The sequence below is a fragment of the Monodelphis domestica genome, chromosome 8 (genome assembly GCF_027887165.1).
Source record: "Monodelphis domestica isolate mMonDom1 chromosome 8, mMonDom1.pri, whole genome shotgun sequence".
NCBI lineage: Eukaryota > Metazoa > Chordata > Mammalia > Didelphimorphia > Didelphidae > Monodelphis > Monodelphis domestica.
The window spans coordinates 246819615-246840547 of record NC_077234.1 but is presented as its reverse complement, the minus strand read 5'-3'; the positions used below and the strand labels follow the sequence as shown (position 1 = coordinate 246840547).

Here is a 20933-nt window from a genome sequence, read left to right as displayed (position 1 = left end):
GAAGGCTTTGAATGCTTAGGAGGCTTCACGTTGCGTGGGATCTGGGAGGGAGAAGAGCGCGAGACTTGGACAGGGGGCGGGGCAAGGCGGGGTTTAGGCAAAAGGAAGTGGGTGCTGTAGCTTCTGTTTGGTTAAAGTTTCACTTACCAGTTGCTCCTGTTCTGCGAGATGTTTTGGATCCCGACCGCGGATCCCAGTGAAGTCGGTCGCTTAGGGCTCACCTTGATGGAATGGTGCTGAGCCGGGTGAGGACCATTTACTAAGACCTGAACACCTGTGTATGTGGGGAGTGGTGGGGGTGGGGAGAAGCTTCTTTTCCGTGTCGGGGTTTGCGGCTGCGAATTTAGGCTGGACGGAGGCTATCTTCTATGCAGCAGGTTAGCACAGGGCATAGAGCTCTCCGTTTGGAGTTAGGAAGACCTGAATTCAAATTCTATCTCAGACATTTCTTAACTCTGACCATGAGCAAACAAACTACTTCATTTCTCTTTGCTGTCTTTTTTTCGTTTTAAAAATTGGTTTAATAGTAATTCATTTCACTGGGCTATTGCTGTGGTCCAATGACAACGTATGCGAAACACTAAGCAAACTTTAAGGCCCTATATTAATGCTAGGTATTTATTATTACCCCTAGTATCCCCTCGATCCTCCCTTCTTATTAAATCGCTTATCTGACGCTTTTAAAGCAAAATTATTATCTTCTCTCAGTAACATCTACTTCCCGCTGGATTGTGCCCTGTCTGACCGGGGTCCTAACTGATACTAATGAGACAAAGAGATTGAGTAATGTAGCAAGGCTTTATTGGAGGAAAGGAGGGGGGAGATGGAAGGCCTATGGCAGTGGAGGGCAGAGAAGGAGAGAGAGCTAGGGGGAGCTCGGAGTCCGTAGAAGGGTAGGGGGTTTCTCCATTTGGGTGGAGAAGGGAGGAATCTTTTATAGGGTGGTGGTCTGGAATTAGTCTGGATTGTCTCTATTAAGCAAATTTAGAGTACTTGTGTCCACATGATTGGATGGCCCTAAGGGGTGTGGAACCTGTCTCTGGGGGTGGGAAGTTGCTGGTTCCCACGGTTGTATAGTTCCTAACATACAGACAGGATAGCCCCAGAATATTAATCCATCATGGATCTGTGGGGTTATAGCATGGTAAGTAACAGCACCCCAAAGAATGGAACATCTACTTTGTTCTGGAGTTCCAGCAGGTACAGGGGAAGGGGAGAGGGTCACAACAGGAAAAAAGGGGGAAAAGGTGCTTTGGTCCTAGGATCTATCATGTTGAGTTTTTAAAAAAAAACTTTAAATGAAGGTTTTCCTAAGTTGTTTCAGTTTTCCTTTGTTCTTTATTAGCTTCTGTGGAGGATTATATTTCTATATTGAATGAATTATGAGAAAAATAGAACACAAATTTAAAGTTATAGTAGTGCGGCTCATTAATCTGTGTGAAATTGGGTAAGTCACATAAGATAGGAGGAGAGATAGTTCACTTTGAGCAAGAGAGCAGTCTCTGACAGATCAGCTGCAGAGAGGGTAGGGGAGGAGCAAGAAGAAAAAAATGTAAGTTCCAAGAGAGAACCAGAAGCTTGGATGCTGCACTGGCCACCCACTTACTTCCAGCTGGGAGCCTGAGGGAAGAAGTAGATCTCTTAGGTTGGGAAGAAGCCTGTGTCTCTCTGGAGATCAACTGCGTCTTTCTGAACCCCTGGATACCTCCCACTCAAATCTCAATAACAGTAATCAAAGTCATCAGTGGATATTGTGGACTGGGACTTTGAAGAAAGCTGTCCACAGAGATCCCTTTCAAAGATCTCACTCTCCATATCTCTCTCCCTTATCTGTTCCTGGACTCCTGTATTTAAGCTAGTTAGCTTAGGAGTAGGGACCAATAGGCAGCTGGCAAGAAGAGGGATCAAGGCTGAGAAGCCTTGAACCTCTAGACTTTGGAGGACCAATTTGCCAGAGAGCACAATTTGTAGGGCTTCCTATTCACCCTTTTCCCTGCTTGATACCCTTACCACTCCTTCCCTGTTTGTATCCAAATAAATCATTTGTTACTTTAGATTTATGTCTGGACCAGTTTCTAACAATAGTCAAGGGGACTGAAGATTTGGGGAGGGTCATACCTCTCCCCAAAAAAGGGGGTTAACTTCTGGATCCCATTGATCTAAGACTGCCAGCCCCAAGGAACTGACATCTCTCCTTGACAGTGGGGTAGTCCCAAGATCCTGAAGGGAACTGACAGTTGATGTCCCTGAGGAAAACAGAGGCATAGGAATTCATCTAGCCTTTCAAGAATAGATTGGACCTCAAGGGGGGGGGGGGCATTGTGTCATCTTAAGACTTCCCCCTCTAGTCTCTTGTCCTCCATCTCCCAGGACCATTCTCTGAGAAGACATACTCCCTCTTTCAAGCAGACAGGACATGGCTGTCTCTCCCCAAAAAGAAGAGAGGGGAAGAACAATCTCTTCATCCTCTCAGCCCTTCAATCCCATTCACTCTCTCCCTCTATCTTCCTTATTCCCTTTAGTCCCTACATTCAACTACAAAAAGTTACTTCATAGTAATTCTGTTTTGGTAACCATTTGGCACTAAATAACATACTTAACTTAATGTTGCTTCTCTATTTTCAAAAATTGCTAGCAACCAGTTTAAAATATTATATATATTATAATGCATATTTATATATGATTTATTACTAATATATTTTATTATAATACTATTTTGTGTAATCTAGGCTTAATAAATATGAAATGACTCCAGGCTACCAGAGTAATTTTTCCCTTGTTTCACTCTCATAGCTGAAACTACAATCAGAAAGAAAACTTACAAAACAGATTTGCAGAGTTGTGTTGGATCATTTTGAGAAGCAGTATGTCAAAGAGCTTGGAGATTCATGGATTACAATAAGGTTGGTATGAAAATTTTGCTACTATTCCATGAAGTAGCTTTTGAGAAAGTGCCAGGGAATTATAATTTGGAAACAGATTGTATTCCGATTTTATGGGGAGAAGAGCTGAGAAATTGTCTTAATTGAGAATAAGAAGGAGGAACTAAGTCAAATCTGGGGAAAATTAGGAAGATTATGTTTAGGAATGAGAATTCTCTATTTGAAATTAATTTTGAATTATTTGTTTCTAACTAAATTTAGCTGCTTGCTTTAATTTCTGCTGACAGCAACAACAATTCTGGTTGGCAGAATTAATTACAATTTAATAGACAAACATTTTTTTTTCAAGTGAGAAGGTGAGTTTTATTACATAACATTTAGTTTCTGAGTGACAAAATACTGTTGTAAAGACATTGCTTTATGGGTTTTTCTTTTTAATATTTCATTATCAAAGGGCTTTAGCAGCCTGATCTCCCTGAGAGATATTTAGGTTGACTGACCCTGGGTTTGGCCCCCTGCCCACAGTTCAGACCCAGGGCACCAGGAACTGTGAGGTAAAAGTTTGACAAAGGTTCTTCTTCAGATGTTTCTTCAATTGGGAACTGGGGTGGGGGTGCAGGGGGGGGGGGGGAATGCCCAGTCATCAGGAGAGGAAAGAGATGGATATATCCCAGGAGAAAGGCTTGGCCAGACCTCTCCTCCTAGGCTTTTCAAGGTTGAGCCCTATCCAACTGAAATCCTAGCCAGAATCTTCTGTTTTCTCAACATTACAGATCTCCTGGGATCCCTCTCCCCTCAAGGTGAGCAGATCCACAAAAACTCTTCAGCTTGGCACTTTTCCTATGTGCAAACCCTCTGTCACACAGGGGCACACAGCAAGGAAGTATCTGAGTCCATATTTGAGCCTCAGTCCTCCCATCGCTAAGCCTAAGCTTGGCTTTCAATCCACTGAGCCACTTAGCTGCCCCAGGACTTTTTCAAGCTTTAATCTTAATACACTTATAAAAGTATGAATTTTAACTTTTGGGGCCAGAAAGAAACTAAAATGATTCCCTAAAATTATCTGCCAATTTATAATCTAAAATTTAATCCCCACTTGGTTCTACTTGCTATCCACTATGTTTCTCCTCTCAGTGAGTTGGGAGAATTCTGTTCAACTTAATACCAAAGTAGAACAAAATTAAGATAGCAAATCTAAAAACAAAAAGTCATAAAATGTATTCCTGTATCAAATGTAAATTATTTTTGGATCATCTTTTACTTTATATTATCTGATTCCCATTATTGATTATGATAATTATGATAATTGGAATTCCTCTAACATTTAATACACCTAGACTTGGATACTAAAAATAATTTCCTATGTTGCATTAGTATCAATCTATTGCACTAAATTTTTATTATGAATACAACATACTCTTATGTGAATTAGATCTATATTATTCCCATTAAATAGATGGAAAGTAATATAAGACAGCTCAGTTTGTTACTTAGTTACTCTGTGACAATCTAAAGATTAAAACTTAGGTTATGCCTATGTAACTAATAATGATATTAAAAGTCAATATTTATAATAGTTCTCTTTTTCCTAATTTTTTCTATTTCTAGGGACATCTTGACATCTCCATCATGTTGGCAACATGCAATCCTTTTTAATAGATTCAACTATCCTTTTGAGCTAGAAAAGGATTTACAGTTGAAGAGATATCATACTCTTCTTCAAGGATATTTTCCCTACTATCCTGAATCATTGACATGCTACGTTAGTAGAATTCCTGGCCGAATACCTTCAGAGAGACATCAAGCTGGTAAATTGAAAAGATATTATCTTCTAAATGCTGCCTCCCTTCTCCCAGTGCTGGCTCTGGAAATACAGAATGGAGAAAGAGTTTTGGATATGTGTGCTGCTCCTGGGGGTAAATCAGTAGCTCTTCTACAGTGTGCATATCCAGGTAAATTTTTTCTTTTTAGTATATATTAAATTAGGGTGCCATATGAAAAGGATTTTCAGTGCCTTATAGATAGATGAACCCGATGAACATAGAAACATAAGAGTAAATTTGGATTGTAGAAAGCTTCAAAGTCCACTGTGTAATAGAGTGACTTGAAATTCTTCAACTAAGGAAAACAGGTAAAATAATTTGCATAATAAAACATTGGTGCAAATATTAGTTTACTGTGAATTTTAGAGTTTTTTAATTAAAAAAAAATCTTCCACAGCCTCTGATAAAAACCCTAGTATTGTTGGCTTTCTGTACAGTGTCAAAATTTATGAATATTTTATGGATCCTTTATTATTTTTAATATTAAAGTGAAGCTTTAAGTATCAAAAAACAATTATAGATAGAAGACAGAAATTATTTCAGAGTTAGTAGTCACTTCATTACTAATTTTTAATAATACATTTCTATTGATACCTTTTGTTTTGATATTGCCTAAAATTTCCTCTGTAGCTTTCCTGCTTCCAACCCTTTCCCCTTCTGAGAAAATAAAGGTGTTTTTTTTTTGGGAAAAAAAAAAGCAAGAAGAGATATAAATTGGCAAAACCAATTAATACTTGGGAGAAACATTTGACAATATATGTCATATTCCACAACTGTGGATCCTTGATATCTGCAAACAAGTGGGAGAGAAGTCTCTACTTATCTCTCTTCTGTGCGGCCACTCTAAAACGCTGTAATTTTACTTGTGATTACTGTTATTTACATTTACATTATTGTAGTCATGTATAGGTATCCCTTTCACATTGTAGGGGTTAGGGGCACAATGCCCTTTCAATCTGGAAAATCTGTTTAAAACTTTTTGGCTTTCCTTGGTACCAGAAAAGCAGGAATTTTTTCTTTTTCTTTTATAGATTGTTTATAGTAAAAGAAATTGTTTCTATTTATGGTATTAAAAGATAAAATGTGTTGCTATTATACATGACTCTATATTTTTCTCTTCTAATTTTTATTAGAATTTATTGTTTTTTTTATATCCAGGTTGTATATCTACTACCATTTTAAAGAGAAATTTAGACCAAAATTCATATAACTAGCTCTCCAGAATTTTGTTAAATGTTTTATGTAAGTAAAATTTGCTATTGCTGTTGGCTGTAGATTCCGTAAGCTTTAAATAGAGAAGAATGTTAACTTTTTTTTTCCATTTAAGTGGAATAAACTATATATAGACACAGGTTCAAGTAAAGTGGCTTTTTTCCCTAAATGGTATACCTACAGATATAACTGAATGCATGCTGATACTAAAAGCTTTAGCCCCAAATTTAGTTTGAATGCAAATCAAAGTTGTCTAAGCAAAGCAAGAGTTAACAATTCAGCTGTTGATTTTCTCAATGCTGTAGCTAGACCCTAAATTGTGTCAAAGGCTTAGGAGCTTTGAATTATTAAAAACTTGTCATTTAAAATTGTTTTTTAAATGTAGATTCCATCACCTTGCTATTTCCTATTAAAGCATACTTTGTGTAATCTTAATATATTTGAAATTTAATCATCATTTAAGGTAAAAGATGTCTTTTAGGAGGATAGGAAAAGTGGGCCATCGATAATAGATGTTTCAAAGCATCTAGTAACTAACTCTTAAGGTATTTGTAGAACAAGAATTCTACATAGAAGAATTTGTGTGCTTAGCTTCCCGCTTCAGAAATAAAATAAAATACTACTTGCTGGTATCATTGGCATAGTTTTTAGCTTTGTGCTTACTCATTCAAAGTCCTTCAAGAGTGAAATCCACTTTTACTCAGTGAGAATATTTTACAATCTTGTATTAAGAAATAGAGAAGGTTAGAAATAGATTGCTTGTCTAACAAAAGGACAGGTTGGAATTTCCTGAATCTTAAGGAAGAGCCTATTTCCTTATTAGAAATATGATGTTTTAGGTCTAGAATGACTTTAGATATCATCTAAACTATACGCTTAATTTAACATATGAGGAAACTATAGAGGTTAATTGGTCAAACATTAAATTGCAGAGCCCAGGCTGTAATACCTGGGTCAGCTGATTCTCAGGCCAGTGATTTATCCACTTGAATACATTGCTTCACTAATGTGTTGCTAGCTAACTTTGGTTTTCTTTTAAGAATTTATGTTTATTGTTTTGTCCTTTTTGAAATGTTATATTGCTTCTAGGTAGCTTAGGGCATCTAATTATTAATTAACTCATATAATTGCTGGGATGTGGAACAGTGTTATAATTACTCTTTTCACATATAATAAATATGTAAAATAGTCATAGTACTGGCCTAATGTGCAAACTGACTCACCTAAAGTCCTTGACAGAGCTAAAAATAGGATGGAACTGCTTTTTAGCTCATTCCTTTCTTCATTGAATTAATCTGCTTCCTTTCAATTTAAAAAACCTAAAAATTATTCACTGAGAAAGAAAAGCTGCCTAGTGGAAATCTCAATTTATGAGAGTTCTTTTTCCTTTTCTTCTTTGGAAATAAAATTTTAGGATTCAATTTATTAGAGTTAATTTCATCAGAAGTTGGCATCATGATTCAGAATGAAAAGTCTATATCCCTTTCATTGGGATCATACATAGTGTATCATTATCCCTTCTGATGGAGTATCAACTTAGTTTGATGGAATACATGTTATAAACAGTGCTTGATTTTTGTCAGATAATAAACTCAAATAGAAAAAGAAAGTTTAAACTTTTAAGAAAATTTAAAATAAAACTTGAACACAGGAAGAATGACTTCTGTTCAATATTTCAACCTGTCATGTTAAATAACTAATTTACAAATTTTAACTAAAATTATATATTTTTTAATTTTTTTCCTTTAAATAGCATTTTTTAATTTTTATTTTTTTAGACAATTTAGAATATTATTCCTTGGTTACAAGACTCATATTTTTTTCCCTCCCTCCCCTCCCCCCACCCTTCCCGTTGCTGACATGCAATTCCACTGAGTATTACATGTGTTCTTGATAAGAACCTATTTCCATGTTGTTGATGTTTGCACTAGGGTGATCATTTAGAGTCTACATCCCCAATCATATCCTTTCGACCGTATAATCAAGCAGTTGTTTTTCTTCTGTGTTTCTATTCCCACAGTTTTTCCTCTGAATGTGGATAGTGTTCTTTCTTGTAGATCTAAAATTATATTTTTAATGAAAAATGCTTCTGTTCTTCACTTGTAGCAGTTTGTCAACCATATTATTATGCTTCTCAAAATATAATTTTTTAATAAAATAATCTGTATTAAAAGTTGAAGATCTTGTGTTCAGAGAAAAAACTACATAGAATTGAGAATTCTTTCAGTTAAGAGAACATTTAGAGAGAGAGAAGTTATTCAACAATCATTTAGCACTTCCTTTGTAACAGACACTGAGATGTGTTTAGTAGTGATTATTTAGGAGTGTAGAGCTCTTAAATAGGGTTCTAACCCCCAAAGAACTAGATTACTAGATTGGTGGGGAGGGAGGGAGAGAGAGAGAGAGAGAGAGAGAGAGAAAGAGAGAGAGAGGAGAGAGAGAGGAGAGAGTGAGAGTGAGTATATATATATATATAGTTTCATTTTGTTTCATTGGGGGGGAGGGGGTTTGCTCTTAATGATTCTGTGTGAAATGGTCTCAAAGTCCTGAGAGATTTCAGTGTTTTTGTTTACATCAGTATATAACTAAATCTCACAGAAATGAAGCAGGAAACTACAGAATAGTCATTTCCTCTATTTTTGCTTACAAGAGAAGGTTTACTCAGAAATAGGAGAAATTTGCTATCCTTTTTGTAGTACTTTGTTTCTTTAATATATCCTCCCAATTGATAGCTATAATAATTTTTCATCTATAATAAAACAATTATTTTAACATTAACATACAATTATGGTACATATGAGTACCAAAAGCTAGATTGTGAGTTTTCATTGAGAAAAATTTTTCCTCAAGTGTGTTCTTATTTCAGTACTTTGTCAATAGAACCATGATTTCAGTGATGATGACTGTGCCCTTCGTTGCTCTATAGGCAACTAATCCCTGCTGTTGTTTTGTTTGTTTTATAGTTTTATCTGTTTTAGAATTAGATCTTTTTTTCCCTCTTTTCTTTCTGTACCAGTTCTTTTTCCTTAAACAGTCTTACATAATGAACTCTTCCTTTTAACACAGTAGGAAAGCCAAATGACATAGCAGCCACATCTGATGTCATAACCTTAAGTTCCACATCCACTCCTGTGAGAAGGAAGCAGTATGCTTCATCATCAGTTCTCCAGGACCATGACCTTCCATTACAATTCACCAGTGTTTTCTTTTTAGTATTATCTTTTGCACTGCAAAAGACAGAGACTTATGAGGATTTGTTTGAGAAGGAAAATTTTTGTATACTTTAATTTTGTTTTATGGTCATTGTATATATTGCTTTCTTGCTTCTTTTTACTTTATATAATTCCTTCTATGGCTTCAGTGAATTCCTCATGTTTGTTTCTTACAGTGATCATTAATATGACCATTCCCAAAATTAATAAACACCCATTTTGTTTACAGTTTCTTTTACCAAAAAGGACTGCTATCACAATTTTGTTTTTACATTTGAGACCCTTTTTCCTTTCATTTGTTTCCTTGATGTATATACTTAAAGGTTATAAATAGTTGAATGACTATTTTCGCTTAATTCTAGTATTTTCCAGGATTATTATACCAGTTCACAATTTTACTAGCTATGTTTACCTCCCCCTAGATCTTCCAAAATTGAACATATCCATTTTGGCTTAGAAGGTAAGCTTCAGAGTTAATTACTAATTTCCATGTCTTATAATGTGGCAATATTTCATTAGATTCACATACTCTAGTTTGTTTATTACTTAATTAATGTGTACCCACTTTGCTTCCATTTTTTTGCTGGAACAAAAAGGTTTTCCTGTGTGTATGTGTATATCTCTTATATTTCTGTTTATTATTTTCTTGGACTATATGCCTAGCATTGGAAATATTTAGGCCAAAGAGTATGAACAGTTTAGTTATTTTCTCCCCACATAATTCCAAATTATTTTCACAAATAGTTAAATCAATTCACAGCTCCACCAATAATGTCATCAGTTTGTGACTTATTTTTTATGCACAAAAAGGTCATAAATGTTAACAGTGAAGGCTTTTAGTATATTAAACAGTATAATTATAACTCTTTAAATAAAACCTGTATAGCAAAATTTAAAGTTTAAATAATTATAGTTTCAAATCTTTGTCTTAACATTTTTTTAGGTTATTTTCACTGCAATGAGTATGATAATCTGAGATCGAAGTGGTTGAAACAGACACTAGAATCCTTCATCCCACAACCCATGATGAATATAATAAAAGTGTCAGAATTGGATGGCCGAGAGATAGGAGATCTTCAACCTGAAATGTTTGACAAGGTAATAGTTTTGAGCAAACGGACTAAATTTCACTACGCCTTTTTTTTCCTGTTTAAGCACCATGCCCTCACACACATAAACCCTCATGTGGTCTCTTGCCTTTTTTTAGTGCCTTGAGAACTTTTAATAAAATGGAAATGGAAGTGTCTTCATTTGAAATATTTTCCTTTTTATAGTAATCTTTATTTAATGGTTAGTTTGGCTCAAGTATTTGGTAACATTGGAGTTGGGAGATTAAAGAGCATTTCATATTTTCCATATGCTCAGAAGATGCTTTGAAAGACAGATGCTCTTTGTCAGTATATAAATGTACAGCTAGGCATGGTAGGAGTACACTTGTAATCCCAATTAGAGTGAGTCGAGGAAGGTGGGTCTCTTGAGCTTAGGACTGCAGAACTTCAGTGGGCAGTGGTTTCAGCTGTCCTCATTCCCCTCAGCTGGCCAGTAGGTTGCCTAGAGGTGAAACTGGCTCAAGTCAGAAATGGAGATGCCAGTCAATATTGGAGTTAGGCCAGTGAGTAGCCCCTATGTGTGTGCAAGTTGGGAAAACCCGGGCTTCTAAAAAAAATCATATATTAATATTTTGAATGTTACAAATAGAAGTAATTTTTTAAAAAACTGTATAATAATGCTTTATTTCAATAGTATTTTAAACAATAGCTAATGATAATTGAAGATCAAGAGGACTTAAAGAGACTGAAATAGAAACATTCAGTAAGTTAAATGCTTAAAAAGCAGAAATAAAATAGCAGTACTTTTTAAATGAATGACTTTTATGCATTCTTCTACTCCAGAAAAAAGAATGACAAATCTTGTTAGTAATTTTTTTCAAGGATCTCCAACCCTTTTTTATATGTGGAAAATGATTACAAAAATTGCTATATAATAATAATAGCTCACATTTACATGGCATTGTATATTAACTGCTTTACACATGTTATTTCATGGTTTTTGTCATATGTTTTCCTTGTAATAATGTATTATCTTTTTCCTTTTTCTATAGGTGTTAGTCGATGCCCCATGTTCAAATGATCGAAGTTGGTTATTCTCTTCTGATACCCAGAAGGCATCCTATAGGCTAAACCAAAGGAAGGAATTGCCTCTTGTACAGCTAGAACTATTAAGGTGAGGAATGGAAAGACAGATGTTTAATATAGTGCCCATTATCAGTTCAGCTAGTATGTGTCAAAAGGTAGCAACCTAGACCAGAGGTGTCAAATATGCCACCCACAATTCCGAGTATTTCCCAAGCCATATTAAAATGCAAATGGAATGTGTTTAACAAAATAACCAAAAATATACTAGAACATAAATAATGTTAATATACCGTTGACCAAGGGATCTTTAAATCTAAATTTGGTTTGTCTTTGAGTTTGACATTGCTGCTCTAGATCCTCTTTGGGAACTGCTCCTCTTTCCCAGGTAGGCACACCATTTTGGAGTATTTTGAAGATCTATCTTTTGGATACACACACCTAGGATTCTGGCACTCAGTTTTACTGTGATACTCCTTCTCTACTATGCCTAGTATACACAGTCCATCATCATGTAGTTATTTAGCACCTGCTTATGAGCCAGGCATTGTGCCAGGAGCCTGGTGTACAAATATAAAAAAAATGAAACAGTCTCTACTTTCAAGGAGATACAAACAACAGATTTCAAATGAAAGATACAAATATACTTATATTTATTTTTATTAGTGTACATGATGAATCTAAAGAGAATAAATACAGAATAATTTAATACATTTTGAAAATGAGGGCATACCAGTAGTTGGAGGATAAGAAAAATCTTCTGTTTCTAATAAAAGAAATGATTGTGTTGTGAGGTAATCTTGGGATATAAATCAATAAAAAGAGGTAGTTTAATATTGCTTCATGTTACTCAGTTCAAATTATTTTGAGTTATTTGCTTAGTTTCTTCTAGGATCTTCCTGTTTCACTCCTATCCTCTGCATGGAGAAAGAACACTTCAAGTTCTTTTCTCCTTCATTGCTAGCTACCTCTTATTTTCATCTAAGGCCCAAGGTATTCATCTTAGTTCCCTTTGTCAATAGGACATCATTATTCTAGCCCAAAGGTACCCCTTTTTAGGTGGAACCTTCTTTTTCACCAGGATTCAGTTTATTTATATCTCTGGAACCTGTCCATGGAATTTCCTTGAACTGACTTTCCTTTTTTCTGGCACAGAGGATCATTTCCCCTCAGCTGCTCCTAATTTTTTAGCTTTTCTCTTCAATTTTCCATGTTCTTTCAAAACTATTTAAGTATATCCTTCAATGACTTCCAAATACACACCCTTTTTCTTAAGGCTTTACCTATCTAAGTTCTCATCCCATGGCTGTTAACTTCCTCTGAAAACTAATTAAAATTCACACTGTACCTGAGTATTCTTGTTCCTGCTGGCCCAATGGTTCCTGTGATTTTGGTATAGGATAGAAGTTTTTACTGGTAATCTGTATTCTTTATGCAGTGCTTGGCTGCTGCTATTCAATTCACCCATATCACATCCTATTGAGAGACATTTTTATTGTTTTGTTGATCAGAAATTAAATACAGTATTATTATACGTAACTGACTATTGTTTTCTCCAGAAAAAAAATGACTGAATAACATTCTCTTGGTAGCTTCGGCAAGTATCAATTGGAGAGAGAGTTATTTGGCAGTGGGGTTAGGAAAACCGGTTAGAAGGCAGCAAGGTGCCACAGTGGACTGAGAGCCAGGCCTAGAGATGGGAACTCCTGGGTTAAAATCTGGCCTCAGACACTTCCTAGCTGTGTGATTCAGGGTAAGTCACTTAACCCCTATTGCCTAGCCCTTACAGCTCTTCTGCCTTGGAACCAGTATACAATATTGATGCCAAGATGGAAAGTAAGGGTTTAAAAAGAAAAAGGCTACAGTTGAAGGCCTAAAAATAGGAATGTCTTTCTGTCTATAATCTTTAGATTTTAGTGAGATAAAAGAGGAAAAGTGGAACCAAAAAATTGTTTGGTCCTTTAAAATTTTTTTTCTAGAGTATTGGTTTCTATAGTTGCTTTATTTATATCAAGTTGATAACTGGGAAGAACAGTGAATATGACTTCAAGCCCTTTACAGAGAGAATTTTAAAAGGTTTTATTGCTGATTATCATGACTTATGACATTAATGAAAGGTCTGTTTGTAATTTTAGCCAAAAGATGGCACTGTTGCTATTGTTTCTTATTTTGCTTTCATTTCTTTTATTTGGTAATGCAAAAAATGGTTAAATTTTGTGACCTAATTAACAGTGACCCAGCAAAATGCCAAATATTTAATCATTCACCAAAAGAAGCAACTAGAAAAGGGGAATTTGGAAGCCAAGATTTTAATAACTCTTCTTAAAAATCACATACTGTATTTGAAATGATCAATATTTAGCCCTGGAACAAAATGATACAAAATTGATTCACTTTATTTTGGTATGAAACAATCTTCACTTTGTGACTTTTAGTAACCATCAAGTTTCTGTGATGTTTTAAAGTATTCCAATTTTTCAAAGTCATTATTTTCATACTGTTGCCAAGCTGGCACTCTTTCTCTGAAAACAAAACATTAAAATCAACTAGTCATTTTTTCTGTCTTCCTTGCTCATAATTTCTACTTTATCCACTACTTGTTTAGATTTGAATTTTGCTAAGTATTACTGAAACCTAAAGAATCATCTCTTATCCTTTGTATATACCACTTCTGATTGTTTTACTAAATCATTTTCTGTGAATTAGGAATACTTGTATGTCAGTTTTCAGGGAAGTGATATTAATTGAAAAACAGAATGTTAAATTGGAGCAAAGCAAACCAAATTGTACCAGTTTTAGTCACCCCCTCTGGCCATCCTTTTCTGTTTTGAAAACATATGATTTTTTTCAGCCTCAGTTGTTACATTACCAGCCTCTAAATTTTCCAGTTTAAATAAAGTTATTGACAAGGATTCTTCAGAATTTGATTTTATCATTTTGCAAAAGCATTGCTTTTTTGCCCTAATCTTAGATTTTCTTCTTTTCAAAGTAATCCTTTTCTTATTTTCCAATAGATAGCTAGATGTCTGTCTCCTAGAATCCATCTGATATCTGTTTCATTATTTGTGGTTTTGAAGAAACTTCTCTAGTTTGTTCAGTGTTTCAGAATATGTGTGAACTATAGTATGGTGCTGGTTAGAAAATAGTCAAGAGTTCTGATCCACATAGATCTTGATGCTCTAAAGATATTTTATTATCTTCATTTCTTATTTTTAAGAGAAATAGAATCATTCCACTCCCTTATACATTTTAAAATATCACACCAAACTTATCTTTTAAAATGTTAAGGAAAGATCATGACTAGAAATGGGGGGGGGGCTTATGCTGTATTTTAAATAAAATTTTTTCATGATGTGTGGCACATATAAATGACTTAATAAATACTTGTTGATAGGTTTCATCTTTTAATCATTTCCTGGTCTCTTCAGATTGCATTCTCTCTTTTGAAAAGTAAAAACAATTAAGGATATTCCATACAGAGACTATCTGTCAGTGTCACAATCCTCAATCCTAGCAATCAATGAGGACTTTTCAGACATATTATATTGGAGATTCCTATTGTATAGAGATTGGACTTAAAGGCCACTAGTTCTCAAATTCTGTGATTCTGTATCACTGTTAAATACTCATTTTTATGATTAAAATTATTAACTGATCTCATGGAATAAGTTCTGGCTCACTGATAACTATTTCTTTTTTTTTTTAAACCCATCTTAGAATCAATACTATGTATTGGTTCCAAGACAGAAGAGTGGTAAGGGTTAGGGAAGGGGGGGTTAAGTGACTTGCCCAGGGCAACACAGCTAGGAAATATCTGAGGCCAGATTTGAATCAAGGACCTCCTGTCTCTAGGCCTGGCTCTCAATCCACTGAGCCACCCAGCTACCCCCAACTATTTCTTTATAACAATGCCAGTTGCACTGTATGGGCCTAAAGGAGAAGAACATCATTGATATCTATCAATATGAATTTTACCAATTCATGATAATAATATTGGCTATTAGTAAATATCCTTGATCTTTTCAGTTTCATTAAATTTTCAAAATATAAACTTCTATGTAAGAAAGAAGAAAAAAACAACCCAATATTGTAAAACAAATAACCAAAAAATCCCCAAACCTTATAGTGTTATTCCTAAAAATGGTGCCCTAGGATCCTATGGTTCACCATTACAGTCATGAAGCAGTTTTACCACAAAAAGTTCTGTTTGGAAATTAATATAACCAGTTATATCCCCAAAATTCAGTTTTAGAAATCTAAATGATGAATTTGGGGTCAAAAAAACAAATCAAAGTTGACGGACAACTTGGGCAGTATCAGGAATGCACTTAAATTGATATGAAGCAGAAAAAAGTTACTTTGGTGAACATACTGCTTTTGGATGTGTATCATAAGATAGAATCATATTTACTTGATTTGGCCCCTAACAGACAAAACAGGCAAAGTTTTGGAAATCTTTATGATGGGAATTCAAAGTCATCTACTTCCAAGCATACATCTATTGCACAGAGTAATATAGCCTAATCCTGGTACTTCGGGAATAACATGAAAGGTGGTAGTGATGGCGTCCATATTTTCATCATGTCTATGTTACAAGTGTCCCTACTTGTCCCATAGGCAGTCCTTGAGGCTCTCACCAGAGGTTTCTGTGATTTAGAGACAAGAGCTGGGCCCTCACTACACTTTTCGTAGGGCTATGGCAGCTAGGCAGGGAGAGGCCAGTGCCGAGTGATGGCAAATGAGGAGAAAAGTACGTAGAAAGGGTTTGACTTCATTTCTAAAAAATAAAAGAACTGTACTGTAAATGGTATTGATTCGAGCAATTCTAAATGAGCAAGACTTGGCAAAGAATGGGTCCTTCTGAATAGCCGACTTCCATTTCCGAGGGTACGTCCTTAAACGTTTTTATTTTATTATCTCCTTTCTGGAGAAGATATAGTAGTTGGTGGGAGGTCTGAAGACATTCTAGAAGCCTGACTTGGGGGAAGGAAGGTACAGTGGATATTATTGTTTAGCACTGATTCAGCAGCCTTCAAAGCTCTTTTTCAGCATTGTTTTGAAGATCACCAAGAATTCATTGATAATTGCAACAACTTATCACTTTTACTCCTTTACAACTGAATATCAAAAAAATCTCACTAGAGGTAGAAACAGTTTCCTTTTACACCCCCATGCAACGTGACTTACTCCAACTGCCACTCTTCAAGTACCACTCATTTTGGTGGCGCTCCTCTTCTACTCTTCATCCCGGAATCTGCTTCCTATCCCTGACTCTATTCCCCGTTACTCTCATTTCTGAGGGAGGAAGAAAGAAAGCAGACATGGAACTCTGCATTTGTTAAACACCACCTCTGTGCTCGGCACTGTGCTAAACACTTTATAAATAACTCCCTTCATGATCTTAACAGACTTGGAAATAGGAGCTTCTATTCCCATTTCACAACTGAGAGAACTAAGAGACACATTAAATGATATACCCACATTCACACGGCTAGTGAGTGTCTAAGACCATATTTGAACTCAGGGCTTCTGACTCTAGGCCCGGTGCTTTTGTCTACTATGCTGCCTAGCTACCATCTTTGCATGTGTCTACGTCCCTTCCTGTCTTCTCTAGCCGACTGCCATCTCAGTCATTCTTTTCTCTGGACTCACCCATCTTTATATACCTATATATGTATGTATTTTTAGTGCCTTACCTGAGGTCTACAGTCATATCAGTCCTTCCTTAAAAATGATTCACTGGTTTTAATATCCCCTAAGTGTCCTCCTGTAGCTTCCCCTCCCTTCTTCGGGGGGGGGGTGTTATTTATATTCTTTCTGCTCTTACATCCTCAGTAACTTTTTAGTTTGGCATCTTAGCGCGTCCATTAACTGAACCCGTTCTCTCTAAATTACCAACGACTTCTCAACTGCTGGATCTCATCCTTTCCCAAAGCTCATCCTTCTTAACTGCTTTATTGTATATGATATGACCCTATTGAATACCTTATGGATAATCTCTCTTCTCTAAGTTTTCATGACATCTTAGGAGAGTGATTGGCATAAAGTAGGTGTCTAATAAATTATTGCTGATTAATTAGATGAGTCAGTGATTATCTGAGAGTTAATATTAAGTCCATAAAAAAGGAGTATCTCCACAAAATATATTTGCCACTGTTATGAAGTCTGTTTAATGAGTGAATTGAATAAGGAATCTCACTGGAGGTCTTCTGGATTCTGTAGTTAGCAGATGACAGTATATTAATTACAGAGCCTTTTAATTGGGATTCATAACCACTCAAAAGAGTTTGGCCAGGGAGAGGCTGAGTTTTGAGTAGTCGTCTAATTTTATTCTAAGTTTACAAATGATTTAACTAACTTTAGTGGACTGGGAAAAAAGACGCTTTTGAATTGCTTCTCCTTTTAGCTATATGAGTCAGTCTTCCACTTCAGTGTTACTATATAAATGAGTACCTTTTACCAATATATTAAATTTCTACTGGCATAAGTGTGAATGAAATATGAGATAGTTGAGTAATATAAAAAGGTATAGCTTAGATTTCTGTTAGGCATTTTGATTTCTTATCATTAAGTTGCCCCAAGGAGAATTAACTATAGACAGCAGAGTGTCTGTAAATGTTTGACAACTAGCTTTCCAAGAAAGAAAAGTGTGCTAGAAACATTTTTACGCTTAATTTGTATTAACATTTTCTCCATCACTTTCTTATCTAGACAATTTTCAAAGCAATAAATTTTTAAAAAATAGAAGAAATCTTGATTTCTAGCATTTGCCAGTTTCTGGGTGTAAGTGACCAAGCTGAAAATTTAACAATTGGTTCTTATCTGCTGGTTCGAGCTGGTTTCAGCACCCTTGTGCTTGGATTGACTGTATGATTAGGGTATTTTTTTAAATGTTAAATTTTTATTGATTGCTAAGATTAAAAGTGGCAAAGTTGCAAAGAAAAAATAAAGCATAACATGCCAATTTTGGTAGAATTAACCAAACAAGAACTTTTTTATTGATCTAATTTCAAAAACTGAAAGTAAGAGAAATAATTATGGTAAAAAATAAGGTAACAAGGTATAACTCAGAAGAGTTATATTGCAGAAAGACCTAATTTATTTTTAAAAATTTGTTTGTTAGATTAAAATATCTAGCGAACTCCTTCTCTCCCTTCCCTCCCCTCATTAGAAAACTAATTTGATAAAAGATATATGTATATATAAAACTGTCTTGTTTATTTCTATTCATAAATTCTTTCTCTGGAGGTGGACATACACAAGTCATTCTTAACATAATATTTCTAGTGCTGAATATAATCTTCTCTTGGTTTTGCTCATAATTCTTCATAATTTAGTATAGATTTTTTCATTTTTTAAAAATTTAAAATCTGCTTGTCATTTCTTACCATGCATTGGTATTCTATCACATTTGTATCCTACAGCCTGTTCAGCCATTTCCCAGTTGATAGCCATGTTTTCAAGTTCTTTGCCACCCAAAGATAACTGCTATAGATATGTTAGAACATGTAGGTTCTTTTCCCCTGACACCTAAGGAAATCAATGTAATATTTGATATTGCTGGGTAATTTGCCATTTTTAGCTTTTAGCATTTTAGCTGATCTGATAGGTGTGAGATGATGTCTGTTATTTTGATTCGCATTTCTCTGATGATGATTTGGATTTTTTACACACACACACACACACACACACACACACACACACATCTCTTTGATTTCTTCATCTAAAAACTGTCTCTTCATACCTATTGATCACTTAGCAATTGGGAAATGGCTCATATTCTTATATATTTGACAAAGTTCTCTATATTTGAGGTATGAAACATCTATACAGGAAACTATAAACTTTTTTTCCAGCTTACTGCTTTTCTTCTAGTCTTAATTTTATTTGTGCAAAACCTTTTCAATTTATGTATTCAAAATTATGCATTTTAGATTGCACAATGCTTTCTGTCTCTTGTTTATTAACAAACTCTTCTATCCATAAATCTGATAGTTAATATGATCCCTGTTCTTCTGATTTGTTTATGATGCTTCCCTTGGTCATGTATAGGTTTTGATCTTATATTGTTCAATGATGTAAAATATTCATCTCTATTTAGTTTCTGCGAGACTGCTTTCCAGTTTTCCCAACAATTTTTACCAGTTAGTGAATTCTTATTTCCAAAACTTGGATATCTGCTTTTGTCGAACACAAGGCTTTGCAAAATAATCTTTTACAACTGTTTCTTGTATGTTCTGTTCCACTGACCTAACATTAAAAAAAAAACTAACTCAGCGCAATACAATGACCCAGGACAGTTCAGAGGAACTTGTGAGAAAGAATGCTATCTACATCCAGAGAAAGAACTGTGGAAATGGAAATGCATTAGAAAAATATGTGATCAATCATGTAATGTGATAGGGACATGATTGGGGTTTTGATGTTAAAGGAGAGCACTACTGCAGATATGAATAACATGGAAATAGGCTTTGAGCAATGATACATGTATAACCCAGTGGGACTGCTTGTCAGATTTGGGAGGGGGAGGAAATAACGGGGGGAGTGGGATCATGGATCATGTAACCATGGAAAAATATCCTAAATTAAAAAAAAAAACCTAATGTAGCCTAATTAAGAAGTAGTTTTAAATTGTTGATTTTTAAATGTGATATCCTCTTGTTTTTCTTAAATTAAACCAGCCTTCGGTACGTGCTTTTCTGATTACTTGTAGGTCAGCAATCAAGGCATTGCGTCCTGGAGGATCACTGGTTTATTCTACATGCACACTTTCCAAGGCAGAAAACAGTGAAGTAATCAGTCAAGTCCTAAATTCTCATAGTAACATATTCCCAGTGGACATGAAGGAAATGGCTAGTGCAGCATCTCATGATTTCACATTTGCTCCTAGTGGACAGGAATATGGGTTGTTGGTGCTTCCAGACAAAGGTAAAGCCTGGGGCCCAATGTTTGTAGCAAAATTAAAGAAATCAGTATCCTGAACATATGTTTTATAAATCATGTTAACAAATTGTTCTATTTGTTTTTGTAATCTGTATGTTGGAATATATAAATGATTATGCTGATATTTTTCTTCGGTGTTTGGAATTTTAGTTTATTAGATTTTATTCCTACAGGTAAAATCTATATTTGAGGTTTTTTTCTTAGAACTATATCATTAAAAGTTATTTAAAGTGGTTTTGGGTGGTATTTTAGAGTTGAGATCTTTAGAATGCACCATATTTGTGTTTTTTAAAATGGCCAAGGCATTTACATGTTAATGTTTTGAATCTTTAAACTTTGACTGTTTACTAGGTGTCTTCTTTGCTCCCTTTTTTAAAAAAATAGAGTATTTTAGATTCGTATTAAAAATTGATTTGTATTCAGTATCTATTTTCCTAAGCAGAACTATTTCTAATTCTAGAAAGGTAGGTTTCTTATTTGCCACCTTGTTTACTATTAAAGACTATCTTCTGTTAATTCCAAAGGCCAACAATTCTGTTCATTTCAGTTTTCTTCTCCCTTTTTATCACATTAATTAAATACAACTTAAAGAGTAAATGATGCTAGCCAGAAAGCTCTTAAAATAACATATTCACATGCATATGCTTGACTTCCAACATTCAGCTTGTAGAATAATGTCTATCCAGCAGACTGTAAAGTAAGTACTTGAAACAAAACCAAAGTGACAAA

General features: G+C 34.9%; 1 protein-coding gene across 1 annotated transcript; it reads left to right on the top strand.

The window, feature by feature from the left end:
• The first annotated feature begins 54 nt into the window (after positions 1–54).
• Positions 55–20733, top strand: NSUN3 (NOP2/Sun RNA methyltransferase 3). Its single transcript, XM_007500795.3, has 6 exons — positions 55–245; positions 2794–2903; positions 4491–4834; positions 10073–10227; positions 11231–11352; positions 19975–20733. Exons 1-6 carry the CDS (start codon positions 231–233, stop codon positions 20240–20242), a joined length of 1014 nt encoding a protein of 337 aa, XP_007500857.2. The 5' UTR covers positions 55–230; the 3' UTR covers positions 20243–20733.
• The last annotated feature ends 200 nt before the right edge of the window (positions 20734–20933 follow it).